The sequence below is a fragment of the Neltuma alba genome, unplaced genomic scaffold (genome assembly GCF_004799145.2).
Source record: "Neltuma alba isolate B1F8T4 unplaced genomic scaffold, ASM479914v2 tig00012763_pilon, whole genome shotgun sequence".
Taxonomy (NCBI): domain Eukaryota; kingdom Viridiplantae; phylum Streptophyta; class Magnoliopsida; order Fabales; family Fabaceae; genus Neltuma; species Neltuma alba.
In genome coordinates, this window is record NW_021637174.1 from 820457 (window position 1) to 835881 (window position 15425).

General features: G+C 32.6%; 1 protein-coding gene across 1 annotated transcript; it reads left to right on the forward strand.

Annotated features, from left to right (window-relative positions):
• The first annotated feature begins 10219 nt into the window (after positions 1-10219).
• On the forward strand, positions 10220-10735 carry LOC114730754 (probable CCR4-associated factor 1 homolog 11). The gene has a single exon (XM_028917858.1). It carries the CDS (start codon positions 10220-10222, stop codon positions 10733-10735), a length of 516 nt encoding a protein of 171 aa, XP_028773691.1.
• The last annotated feature ends 4690 nt before the right edge of the window (positions 10736-15425 follow it).

The window sequence follows — 15425 nt, forward strand, 5'->3', positions numbered from 1 at the left end:
ATAATTGACAAAACATTCTCAGACACATGCATATCGAATTTAATTTTAAAAAAATAACAATGATTGTTAAAAAAATTCATCCTTGAAAATTGCAGCACGGCAAAGCAGATTCAATTCATATTACTAATTATTTAATTCTAATTTTAATTTTATTAAACAGGAAATTTAATGGTTAAGGTGAGTGGGGAAGATTGCCATGAGGATTTGGGAGTATGTGATGCAGATTGTTTTGAGAGGTGCAAAGCGGCTCACCCAAAGGGACAAGGCTCATGTGTGGGCCCTCAGATCTGCAGGTGTCTGTTTAATGAGTGTAAGACTTGCAGTGAGCAATTGGGACTGGCTGGGAGTTGCGATCTGGATCGGTGCAAAGCTCAGTGTGCAGCCAAACACCCTAATCGCAAAGCTGTTGGTTCTTGCTATTCCGCTGGTGCTCCTTTTAGTAACTGCATGTGTGATTATGACTGCTGGTAATTAATTATTTCATTAATTAAGCTCTTAATCATCAAACAAAAGGCGATGAGTGGCTTCGGCTTATTGTAGGGCGTGTTAATTGTAATAAAAAATGGCAATTTATTATATGATGAGAAACGCATGTCTCTTACTTATTTGGATTATAAACATATATTATTATTTATCACTCTATTTGTTATATAATTATAGGGTATTTTTAACTAATTCACGCATGTAAGGAATGTTGGCAGCATCACCTGCAAAATAAATAGTTAATCCGAGTCACATTCTAAGAATGCTGTCCTTAAGAGCTATTCCGTAACCACCAGTAGATAAGAATGCGGTACTCCCCAAGATTAAATAGATCCTTCGTGTAAAACAGGGTGAGCAGAACAGCAGAAGATAGTAGTAAATTTAGCAGGTAAGAGAGCACACAAGAGGGAGAAGAGAGGAGCTCGAAAACTCTATAACTGTGTGTCCTTACACCTCTAGCCAATGCCCCTTATATAGGCTCCAAGATATGAACGTTTGGCACCCATAATGGCATAGAGCATTCAATGGTCGGTTTTTTCAACGAATGCAAATCAAATATTTGAATTGATGATTATATTATCCAAACGGTGGTAGTAAAACGGGTTTCATAATGCATTGAAATCCTTTGTGATTTGACCATTTGGTATTTTGGAGGCTTAGAGATATTAAGAATATAAAACCGTCCACTATTTCAAAATCATTTAATATTTAATCAGTCAATGCATTAAGGATACCTGAACAGACCTCACAGGATTTCAAAATGCTTCAACACATGGCTTGAAATCCAATTGGCACTTTAAGAGTTTTTATTGCATAATATAAATCCACTGTTTTTCTTTTTTGTTTAAAACTTCAACGTATTAAACTAATAGATACCCATCAAGAATTTTCGAACATTCCATCTTCAAGGCATTAAAACTATTGATGATTATTCAATATTCAGTTTTTCTTCATTAAAACTGATAATAAATATTATTTTGATATGCTCTTTCATTTTAAAATAATATTTGAATTTTCACAAAATCCTCATTAAGAATGTGCTCATTCTAACTCCCACATTAATAATTAATGTGATGCCTTTTCTTTGACACACATACACAAATATCACAACAAGGAATACCAATTAACTACTCATTAAATTTGTCATAATTTAGTAAAATAGAAAGGAGGTACCCAAAGGATATTTAAACCATGGGGGCGTCAGGACTTTAAGCGACGTGGGACTTATCATTAAGCCCTTGGATCCAAGCTAAAAGCTAGCTCATGAGTAGGAGGTACCTAAAGGATATTTAAACCATAAGGGCATCAGGATTTCAGGCGATGTGAGACTTATCATCTCACTGCTCTTCATCCTCCCTTGCAACCATGGCTCTGATACCACACTGGGCCCCTGAAGTCCTGACCCCCATGGTTACGGGGGAGGATGAAAAGTGGTGGGATGACTTATCATTAAGACTTAAGCGTGTTGCTTTATATTTTTTGATACCACACTGAGGCCTTGAAGTCTTAACCACCTCGTGGTTGGGGGAGAGGGTGAAAAGCGGTGGGATGATAAGTCCTATATTGTTTGAAGTTCTAACACCCCCATGGTTTAAATATCCTTTAGGTATCTCCTACTCATGAGCTAGCTTTTGGGTTGGACCCAATGACCTAGTGTGGTATCAAAAAATACAAAATGACACTTAAGTCTTAATGATAAGGACAAAATTAATAAATTTGTATTAATGACTCTTTAAATCATTTATATTAAGGAAATTTTTTTGTGTGTAGTAGATGCCTTAAAATAGCAAGAAGAGGAAACACTCATTCATGCTTAAATATGAGTAATTTAATCATTAAAAAAAAATCCACGACAAATAGCATCAAAAGATGAGATTTGTTGTGATGTATAAAATGATAACAAGTCACGTCACATTAACAACTCAATGGACTTTTTATTTATTTATTTTTTGGCTTGACAATGTACTTTTTAATAACTAAATTGCTTATATAAAATTGCACAGTAATTTTCTAGAAGTATAGGTCTTAAGATTAAAAAACACATAAATTAAGGGATGCTAAAAGCTATTTATTACGTAAAAACTAGATTGTTTTTCGTTTTTCGGCATTATTTAGTGTGGTAATATTTTAAATTTCAGCTGCCTAGAATACAGGTTATATCAATCATATTTAGAAAGGGTATTTTTGAAAATAAGTATTAATAATATCTAACAATTATATTTAGCATAAAGAAAAGGTTAGAATTATGACTTACATTCAGGGATGGAAGTGTTGGCCAAAAAAAAAAAAAGTTTATGGATGGAAGAAGTATTTTCCTTTGCCTTTTCCCAGATGTGTTTTATATCTACTGCTATTCCCTTTTTTAAGTCCTCACGAGCATATAGGGTTTGTTATTTTTTTTTCTGTTGTAATATTCTTCAATGGTTATATTTTTTTTATTTCTAATTCTTTCTAACAAGATCCTCGTAAATTGAGCTATTAATATGAGCAAAAATACACATATGATTCAATTAAAAAGAAGGGAACAAACAGAGAAACAATTTGAAGCCCAACTCATTAATGGAAAACGATAAAAATGTTAACATGACGGTAAAAATTATCTTAATCAAATAACTTAAATAGTTATCTTTAATCAAATTGGTATAATTTTGTTACGGCCAACAGAACTCCAAACACTCTAAGGATCCATTTGATATGAGAGAAAATAACAGAAGAGGAGAGGAGGAAAAATTTTAATAAGTTTGATTTAAAAAAATTGAACAAGTGGGGTTAAAAACTTTTAATTAATTTTTATCACTCTTTTACATTACTTTTTCTCTTTATTAAAATTTCAAAACCCTACTTCTTTAATTTTTTAAATAGAGCTTATTAAAATTTTCTCTCTCCTCCTGTTCCTTCCGTTTCCCTCATACTAAACAGTAGGATACCTAAAGACTGGGTCCAAATATATTTATGTTGGCCTATAATATTTGAAATACTTTTAGTATAAATAATTTTAATACAATGAGTCAAAATATATTAATATGAGTAAATCTAAATGAATCATCTCACCCTTGTACATAAATTTCGTTGACGGCCCTTATAATGAACTCTGGGAATGCCAAAAAATAATTAAAAATGCAACGAAAATATGTGCATAAATAACACAAAAATTATTAAACATAATCTTGATTACCCTGATGACATAGATTTAATTGATTACTTATTTGCAGACTTGTCACTTGTAAGAAGGTTTGTCATTGCAACCTTTACTATTTCTATATTTAAATTAAACCTCAACACAACCTACCAAAAAAGTTAAATTAACATGATAAAGTAAAATAAACACATGCGCGATCGATACATTAAACTTTCAAAAATAAAGATATATTTAGTATCTTGATTTTATTTATAATATGCATCTAGCACCCTCAATCTAGATGCATGCACCTAAAGAAAAACTAAGATGTGTATTTTTATCCACTTTTTTAAAATGGATATTAAGTTAACATCTGACCTGTACCAATGTAGATTTGGACATAACCACCCTTACCCAACTTCGTTTTACCGGGAAAGAAAAAAAGAATTTTTTTCCCGGCAATTCTGAGTGGAAAAAAAAAACCCATAAACTTGAAAGTAAATTACTACCTCTAGTTTTAATTATAAAACTATAAATAAGATCTTATAATTAGAACCAGAGATAGTGTTAGAGAGCGAGAAACTATCTTATTATTAGATGATAATCTACATTAATTTTGATGCTATACAATATTAATGAGGACAGTATCTCTAACTAATAAGTAATGAAACCTCCTAACTATTTAAGAGATCTCTAATGTAAAGTTATCATTAATTTCTTATTGGAAAAAAAAAAGGAGTTCTTCTCAAAAACCACATGAAAAGAGGTTATGGTAAGAAATTTTGGGGATATGCATGCAATAACAGGAGAATTATACATGCATGTCAATAATTTTGACATGACGCCAACAGTTTTCTATAGTAACGATTTTAACTATAGATGCTGAAAAACTACACTCATGCCAATATTTTGCTGCATTTTTTTCCACAACAGTTTCTGTCGACAAATCATGATTTACTGTATATTCATTATTTTGTATTGAATTTAATAATTATAATTTTCTATTGAAATATTGTTATATATAGGAAGGGTTTAGTACCTCCTTATTGACCTTATTTAATTATTAGAAAAGGTTATAAAATCCCATTCATTTAAGTACATTTAAATCAAATCAAAAGGAATCATTAAAACTACTTAAATTATACCTAAATCAAATCAAACGCCATAAAAGCACAAACAACTTGTGCTAGTATAAATTAAGAGGTGGCAGCATTCATATCACAACCCACCTTTGCTAACAAGTGTTGGATTGTTGGTAAACATGGCCAAGCTCTCCTTTGCATCCTTCATTCTCTTTCTCTCATTTATTGCGCTTACAGGTAAATACCTTTTTTGAACATATTTTTACATTCTATTTCTCTTATATATAATCTATTATAGATGAAGTTAATGATTTTAAACAAATTTTAACAATTAAGATAATCTAAAAAACCAAATAAACTACATGCAAGAAAACATTTCTTTTCTCGAGCGATGCGCATTATTAGAATTTGCTCAAATTAAATTATTTATTTAGTGTCACCCATGTTAATTGTTCAGATAATTTATTCACTGTTTATATATATATATATTTTTATCCAAAGACTCTAAATTTCATCGAAATGGTCACTGAATATATATATATATATATATATATATATGCATGAACGGTTCAGATAAAAAATGAACGAGTCTGATCTATTATTTTGCTTTTTATAAACTAGCGAAGAAAAAAGGGACGTGACAAAGGCTGCTACTCCCAAATTTTTTATTTTTATCCTTTGCATTACATAAGTATACATAGATTATGCATTTGTTATCCTCAACATTTATGTTAACTTTATATAATATATACTTTTTTCAACCTTGATTCACTTTTAAGTATATAAAATCCTCGCTTCATTCTTATTTATATACATATACACACATATTAATCGAAATTAACATCTTTTATATGTTGACAATTGTAAGTTTGACATGATGAAAAATTATCAAAATATGAATTATCCAAACCATGAAATGCACATGCTCTCTCCAGTTCTTATACAAAGCACACACAACCGCCTTATCAAAATCAATGAGAGGTGGATAAATCATTAATTTCATCCAAAAATGAAAAAAAAATCAAATATATCCGTACTTAATACAATGAGTTGCACCTCTGTTCCTATATAACTTGCTGAAAACAAGGGTATATTTGAACAAAAATACACTTTTGACACCAGTTTTTTATTTAGATATTTTGATTATTTATAACTTATATTTATAACATCTTTCTTAATTCTTTTTTTTTCTGTCTCCTATTTGATTATTGTTGAAAAAATATCAATAGGATTAATTTAAGAAAAAATTAATAAACATGTGAATTAGGTCTTATATATAGGATTAACATTAACTATCCAATTAAGTTTTATATTAAGTACCGAATGAGTATATTGTAATTAATTAATCTTCAATTAATTGTGATGTATATACAGGAAACGTGAAGGTTAGTATGGTGAGTGGGGAAGAATGCCATGAGGATTTGGGAGCATGCGATGCGGATTGCTTTGCGAGGTGCAAAGCGGCTCACCCAAATGGACAGGGATCGTGCGTGGGCCCACAGATCTGTAGGTGTTTGTTTGATGGATGCAGGACTTGCCATGAGAGCCTGGGACTCGGTTCTTGCGACGTGAATCAGTGCAAATCTGATTGTGCCGCCAAACACCCTAACCGCAAAGCCGTTGGTTATTGTTTTTCCGTTGGCGCTCCCGGTGACAATAGCTGTTTGTGTGACTATGATTGCTGGTAATTAATTAATATTATATTAATTGATTAAATTAATTAATTAGAATTTAGCCTGCTAATTGGCTTCTGGGTTGTAATTAATTGTAATAAAGAACTGCGGTTAACATGAAATGCGTGCCTCTCAGTTACTACGTTTGCATTAACACTTCCTCCCTTCTCAAATACTACCTCCGTTCCTTAATATAAGACCTTGTTTGACTTTTATTTTGGTCCTAAATATAAAACCCCAATCTATTTAATTTATCTCTCATATATATATATTTTTCAACATAGTTCTTCTAACAATAATAGTTCTAGCTAATACACTTGATTAGTGAGGATATTTTATAAAAGATAATACATATTTGTTACAAATAACTAATTTAACTTCTTTCCTTAATCTTCTCAAATTAGTCAACTAGTTATTATAAATAGGATCAGAGGTAGTACTACAAGTCTATTAATATTTAGGATGTTTAGTTGATGAAGAAAAATCTTAAAATTCATTAACTTTTTCTAAAAATTTAGTAACTTATAATATATATAATAAAGAAATTACTTCATCCAATTCTATGTATAAGTAGCTGAATTATATAGATCAAAAAATTGGTTTACGATAATAAATGTATTTTTTTTCCAAATACTGTACGCCTTTGTTTATGTAGAGAGCGAGAGAATATACGAGAGAAACATGTAATTAATACGGGTGTTATTTTAATTAAGAATCAGAAATTTTTATAGTTTTAACAAAATTAAATGTCTCCCTCGTATATTGTAGGAAGAACCAATGCATATGTGACGCTCATAAATAATATTGTCGATCCCTTCTAAAAAATTATATATATAATTGATTCATACTGTGTGAAGTTAGGCATTCACAGAAAATAAGATTAGATTATATAATTATTTAATTTTACTTAACATACCAAATTCTTATTTAATATACTAATTGATAATCCTCATCGGCTTGGGAAAATGATTTGTGTCCCATTGCTCATCAGATCCCAATACTGTGAAATGTACATAGAATATTAATTGATTTACATAACCAAGCCTTGTATACATGGTGTATTTGAGCTGTGAATAAGTAATTTTATGTTATAAGAGATAAATATATGAAAAGAATAGAGTATTTTATTTCATACTTACTTGGAATTACTCAAATAAGCATTTATAAACATGTTTTACGTAAAATAATATGAAATTTTTCTCATATACTTATCTTATATTCTATAAATTTAAAGAGCTGCTTATTAGAACTAAATACGAAGATCATATATAAAGCACGTTCATAAACTTATTTAGTCTTGTTCAAAATCATATTCTGAGATATCAACAAGAACGTGATGAGAATATACCTGATGTGAAGATGTGAGAAGCCAGAAGCAGCAAGCAGGAAGAGGAAAGAAATATACGAGGCCATCATTGCTCTGTGCTGATTGTTTTTCTGGGGACACGTGGGACGAGTAGTGACTAATATAGAAGAAATGCCATTCATAGTTTGAATCCTGTCATAAATGCTATAAATAAGGTTTTACCTTTGTTGGCTTTAATGAATCTAAGAGGCAATTAATGCATCTGGAATTTTTTTTTAAGAGACCAGTCCTTTATACTACTCTTGGTCCTTTTTATGAGATTCAATTAATTAATCAAATTATGTGATTTAAAAAATTTATTAATATTAATTAAAATAATAAATATGTAAGAAATATACTTTTTTTAAAAAATATACTCTTATTTATGTTGAGAAAAAATAAATATATCCATATCTATAATAAGGTAGGTGAAGGAGAGAAATAGGGAAAAAATGAAAGAGAATTATAAATGACAAAAAGATAATGCAATTAGATGGGCAAAACTCCAAATTTTCTTAACAACCCCAAATTGAGTCTTATAGGAAAAACTAAACTAATTCAAAAATTTGAATTTTATGAAGAGAACATGAAGGAGTACCATTATTCTGGTTCCTATTACAAATTATTTTTTGAGAAGAAATTTTTATTCTTAAATACAAGTTACTTAAAAGGTTATTAACGATTTTTTTAATTTTATCTCTGTTGAATATAATAAATGTAGATAAAAAAAGAAAAGATGACAGTGAAAACATATCGCATATTTTTTCAATAGGGCAAACTTAGAAAAAATTATCAATTTAAGCTTTATTTAATGTCCTAACTATCATTCTTTCTTCTGTGAGAATTAGTCTAAAGGGACTTGTAATAACTGCAGGACAAGTAGAAGAAATCTTTTAAAAATAAAAAGTGGTCGAAATTATAATATGTAAAGTCAAAAGAAACCCGAAGGGTTTTCTATTTTTACTCTCCCAATTACGAGGTTGCCCAAATTACAAAGGTGAAGGGTTCTCATATCCTCCAGTCAACAAAGGTATGATCGGATATTTGGAGTATTTTTTAACAAATAAAGCAATTTTACAAATTGGGAGTGTATACTTGGGAAAATGACATAAAAAAATAGTTAAAAATTGTAATATTCCTATTCAGGCTTCTAAAACTTCAAAATTCAGAAAAGGAAGTAATGTCTGATTGAGTATTTTGCAAATATATTTAAATTAAGCGATTATAATCTTATTATTTTGATTGTTACTCAATGTCGAAGAAAGGAGGGACTGGCAGAAGCTATGACTCCCAAATTTTCAATTTTTTCTTTATATATTACATAGGCGTGTTTCTCTCTCTCTCTCTCTCTATATATATATATAAATATCTATATCTATGTACATATATATTGTAAGTTTTTTTGCCATAACAAGTTATCCTAACGCCTTTTTATATGTTGACAGTTGTGAGAAGTTTGACATAATGAAATATTTTCGAAATGTGACTCATCCAAAATTTAATTATTTAATTTTAAGAAGACTTTTCAATTTTAAAATAAATTTAATGAGTTAACTACTCTTTCTTAGTATCGCTGAAATAATTGAAAATGACTTATAATGAGTAGCAAAGGAAATATTGGACATATATATTTATATTTGATATATTTCCTCAGCAATTATATATGCAAAGACAACCCCTATAAGTTGGCCCTAAGTCTTGGCAAAATTCTTTGCCTTCTCGGAACTTTTGAGCACACCAAGTATTACAACATTGGTCATTACATTGTTCACTGCAAATTCCTATCCCCGTATTGCATGTTTTTCCTTTTGTTGGCTTCTCCATCGGAGGCGATGGCATCGGAATTGTTTGACTTGCCGATCGGAATTGACGTCCGCCCAACTTTAGGGCAGCGAAATCCACTTGCTCAGCTCCTAAAATTGTGACATGTAGTATAATGAAAGTTATATATACAATACTCCTTCCTTATATGTGTATTGGTTTTTTTTTCCCCTCCTTAGATATCTCCTTTGGTTATTAATTATAAATTTGGGGAAATAAAGTAATTTACTATCTCAAATTTATGACAAAAGAAAATATCCCAACTAGTCCTTACATTTTTAGAATGAAAAGTAGTATTAATTTATATAATCAAACCTTACACGGCATATCAAACAAATTAAAAACAATAAACTACGTTCACAAATTCTTTAGTGTTGGTCAAACGTAACATACATTCTATCAAAATAATAATAATAACAACATCATTTATTTGTCTAAATTTCAAAAAAAATTTGTTTTTCAAACACAAAGTATTGCCGCGCGCCTTCTACTCTATAAATATCCGTTAATTCGACCCAATCGTTCACTTTCTGTTTCATTTGCGAGTTGAGGTAACCAAGTTAGACAATATACAGCCCTGTTTCATTCTTTCTTGCGTCTTGGAAAAATCATTTTCTTCTCCTCTAAATTTCTTGTTCTCTTGACCCCACATTCATGGCTTCTTGGTATTTTGCAGATTCTTGAAGAATTTCTTTTAATGGCGACGTGGAACAACGATAACGTAGAAATTCGAGAAGTTTGGAAATCAAACTTTGCTCAAGAGATAGAGAATATGAGGCTTATAATACAAACACACCGTTTCATGTCCCTGGATACTGAGTTTCCAGAGAACATCCATGGTGATAGTTCAACATACCAGACTATGAGAGCCAATGTGAGTTCTTTGAAGATCATTCAGCTTGGTCTCGCTTTTTCTGACTATTATGGGAACCTCCCATTGGATGGAATTTTCCCACATCGTGGCGTTGTTTGGCAGGTTAACTTTTCAGATTTTGATCCTTCAACAGATCCCCACAACCGAGATTCAATTGAAGTGCTGAGGATGAGTGGCATTAACTTTCAAAAAAATCGAGAAGAAGGAGTTTCAATCAGCGAGTTCAGAGCCCACTTCGTTCCATCTGGCATAATACAAAACAGGAGTCTCTGTTACATAGCGTTTCATGGCTCAAGTGACTACGCCTACTTGGTCAAAATGTTTAGTGTAGGAAAATAAGCCAGTCTACTCTTGGTGGATTGGACCCAAACCCATTAGGTTTGGGACTCTAGTACAAATAACAAAACATTTGGGTTGAGAACTGCAATTTACCCTTTTTTGTTTAAACTGAAACATGGAGGAACGGTTAACGTGGAGGGAACAGTTATATGGAGATAGTTTCTGCCAAATGGATAGATATGGGAAAAACTGCCGCAAGTCAAACATATAACTCTCCCTCTCAATTTGTTTTTCCTGACTTCTTTTTTTTCTTCTCCCTTCAATTGCTCTTCCCGTATGTGCATTTGCTGTGTAACCAAGATCCGAATTCATCACCAGACCTTTGCGTGGCTATCTGAAACTGTTATACATTCCAGGTACATCTAAATTCATCAGTGGTATCAGAGCATGGTTCGTTTTTCGTTGCTTTATCTATCTGCTGTGTTTTTCTGTCTGCTCTTGCGTATTTTTTTACTGCTCCAGAGTAACCATTAGTTCTGTGATTTGCTTCAATATACTATGCAAATCCTTTCATTTAATTTCAGTATGATTAATATCTCACTTATATTTGTAAGTAGAAATACTGGAATCTTTCTTTGCCTCCATGAAGTTTGTTTTACATGAAAATCATTTTTTGCCGTCTCCGTTGTTTATTTTTGGATCTACTTAAAATCAAGTTTTTAGGTTTCAAAAACTATCCCATTGTGTAGAGGATGAAAAAAACAAAGAAAATGATATAAAGTATGTGAAATTTAGACGTCAGATGGTGGAGTTATGGAAGAGAGAAGTTTCTGGGTTCAACGGGTCTGTCGGACCCGACCCATCACTCCAACTGGGTCAGGCTGACCTGGCTAGAGGAAGAAGAAGATGAACAGTGATCAAAACGGCATCGTTTTGATCACTGCCCCTAAAAAAAAGGGCCAATAAAAAAAAAGGTGGAGGGAACCGGTTGGGCCAAATTGGACCGAGCCCAACCGATCCAAACCCTTAAAAGAAAAAAGCATTTTTCTTTACCAAAAAAAAAAAGGGAAGAGGGCAGGAATTGGTTGGGCCAAAGTAGTATGGATCGAGCGCATATATATTATAAAAAAAACTGGTCCAACTAAAAAAAATTAAAATAAAAAAGAAAAAGAGGCAAAACTGCCAGGTGGCGTGTGCCGCCACATGGCATGCCCCCTTGACATGTGGACACCACCACCTGAGAGGTGGCGGCGAGTGGAGACCACTGGCACGGCGCTTGTCACTAGCGGCGGGCTGCATGGCAGCGTGTGGAGTTCATGTGCTGATAGCATAACTGGGATTCAAATTTTTTTTCATTTTCTCAGTATTTATTTTTCTTGGGATGCATGTAGACGCGTGGGAGCTCCCTTTGAAATGCGGTTTGTCTCTAAAAATCCCTAAAATCAAGATCTTCATTTTGATATATAATGTGCTAATTTTTGAGACAATTAAGGATTCATTTGTGTGTATTTCAATGCATTTTTTGGTATTTTTATACAGATAAAAATTCTAAAATATTCAAAATAATTTATATTATTTTGTTTTAGGTGAAAATGAAGCACGAGGCTTCTGGTAGCACTGAAAATATCAAACATGGTTCATTAGAATACTCATACATGAATAATGGAGTTTAAGAATATGAACCTGATGATGAGGATCCTGAGGAAGACCCTGAAGAGGTTCCTTAAGAAGACCCAGAGGAGTTAATGGATTCCAGACCTGAGTCAGAAACTTTATTCCCCATTGAGCCCCTTCGTGCTGAACCTTGGTCTTTAAAGATTCACTTGATCTTCTCGATGTAACCGAAGTTGAGGAAGGAGAAGAGGTGAATCAACTCTGTACCTCTACTTTAGCTATGAGTATAGCCAAAAGAGATGTGGTCAAACAGACAAACATAAAAGGTATTAATGGCGTGCTCGCCAGTTACATCCAATACATGATCGATAAGAAGAACACTGAATTCTATCTTAAAGTTATAACGGAATACATAAGAGCAATAAGGGTTAAAGGTGGATCTAAAGGCAAACCTATAAAGAAGTCTTACTGGATGTGGGCTATAGAATTAGTATCCTCCTTTATGACCAAAATGTGCAAACTTAGAAAATTGAGGAAAGCAATGCTTGATTGCCTTCATGTTCATATCAAATGATTTAATATTTGTATTTGCTTTATCAATGTTTGTTATGTTAAGTTTTTGGTTTCATGTATTGTAAACAGACTAAGTTTTTTTATTTCATTTAATGAAATTACTTAAATAATTATTTGAGAATATATATGTATGTTTTTTTATAAGTGGGAGCTTTTAGAAGATAAGACTTCTAAGAGTCACAATTTTTTTTTTCTGAAGTGCTTATATAGAATGCTTGATAGAACATAGTAATTATTGCCTGTATTTGTGTGATGGGAGGTACAAACGTATGCTCTTGATCATGAATCTTGTAGTGTCATAATTTTCTGATTGAGGATAATATAAGTACATGACATTGTATACTTCACTGTACTATATAACTGAAATGTTCTATGGTACGTCTCTTTTTTAGAGAGAATATAGAATAATATGGGATAAATTTGCTCTAGAACTGAAAATGGCAATCAAGAACATTATTGCTGAGCTTAATAAAGAGGAAAAGCTTAATGGGGACAACTAGGACATATGGCACCGAAAGGTCTAATACATCTTGGAGGAACAAGATGCTGTTGAATCTCTAACCACTACAATGGTCAAACCTGAAGCTGGGAATATAGCCCAACATAGGAGAGACTAAGAGGCTTATCAAGTTTGGAAGAAGAAAAACATCATAGCAAGAATCATGCTTCTGAGTGCAATGGTTGATGACATAATGTGTGAATTCGAGAGGCACAAAACTACACAAGCTATGTGGATAGTATTGAAGGATAAGTTTAGTGGTACTTCTACTATCAAACTTAGGAGGTTAATGATTAAGTTTGATACTTACAAACTTAAGCTAAACAATCCTATGAAGCAACATCTAAGAGAGATGGCCAACATGATCAGAGAACTTAAGGAAGCTGGACACGTTCTGTCTGATGAACAGCAGGTATAGGCTATTACCAGATTACTCCCTGCTAGCTGGGAGCACATAAAGGTTAATCTGACCTATAATGAAAATATCGTTGCTTTTAATGATGTAACTAAGCACTTGGAGCTAGAGGATAAATGTTTAGAGGTTATAAGACCTCTGGACAAGCTTATTACACTGAGGATACTGGCACTTCCCAATCAAGGCTCGATTCCAAGAAGGGCGAGAAGTTTCAAAAGAAAGAGAAGAAGGGTGGTCCTCAACCCAAAAAGGGAAAGAAACAATTCAAGAAGAAGGGAAAGAAAGGCGGGAAGAAGAAGCTGGACTTGAAGAAGGTTAAGCCTGCCAGAGAATGGGCCATTTCGCACGTGATTGTTCAAAACAGGCTGAGAGCGAAAAGGTATTAGTGAATTATGTGAATTCACATGTTTCATATGTTTCTAGTACTGTTTTTCTAACAAAAATCTATTTCTTCTTCTTGGATTATAGACTTAGGCTCTACAAACCATGTAACCAAGGATCAAGGATCCTTTATCGAGTACCATCGGTTGCTGTATCAAAGCAAGTGGCTTTACATTGGGAACAACACAAGGATCGAGGTTAAAGGTTTTGGCACTTGCAAATTTACTTTGCGTGGTGGGAAGACCTTGATACTCCATGATATACTTTACGCTCTCGACATTCGGCAGAACTTAGTTTCTATTTTATGCCTTTTAGAGTTTGGGTTTGATGTAAACTTTCATGGTAAAGTTGCGGACATTTTAAGTAACTTAGTCCTTTATAGTTCAGTTTTCTTGTTTAAAAAGTTCTTTGTTTTGGATATTGTTGGTGATTTTAATCGTAATAAATGCTTTGCTATTTCTTCGAGTAATGTTGACATAAACATCTGGCGTGCTAGACTAGGACATACTAATCAAAATAGAATGATTAAATTAGCTAAAGAATGGTTATTAGGTGCTATTCCAAATATGAAAATGTCCCTATATGAAAATTTTCTAGTTGGTAAGGCAACAAGAAAACTTGTCGGTAAGGGAACAAGAGCTAAAAATCCATTGCAATTAATCCATTCCGACATATGCGGTCCAATGAGTGAGAGGGTGAGACACGAAGCTTGGTATTTTATTACCTTTATTGACAATTTTTCACGATATGGTCATGTCTATTTGATCTCGCATAAGTCTGAAGCTCCTGAGTGCTTTAGACGATACATAAATGAGGTAGAAAATCAAATGGACAATAAAATTAAAGCATTACACACTAATCAAGGTTGTAAACATTTATCTAAACAGTTCAAACAGCTCTGTGAAGAGAAAGGGATAATTAGACAACTGACTATCCCTGGCACTCCACAACAAAATAGAGTTGCCGAAAGAAGAAATAGAACTCTTCTAGACATGGTTAGGTCTATGATAGCTCAAGCAAACCTATCAATTTCATATTGGGGTGATGCTTTGTTAACGGCAACCTTCATACTTAACCATGTGCCCTCAAAATCAGTCGCTTCTACACCCTATGAGTTATGGACGAAACACAAACCAGATCTAAACATCCTATGACCTTGGGGGTCAGCGTCATGTATCCATGACAGTTCCCACAAGTATGGGAAATTGGGTCCTAGAGGAAAGAAGTGTATCTTCATAAAGTACTCTAAACAATCAAAGGGATATATT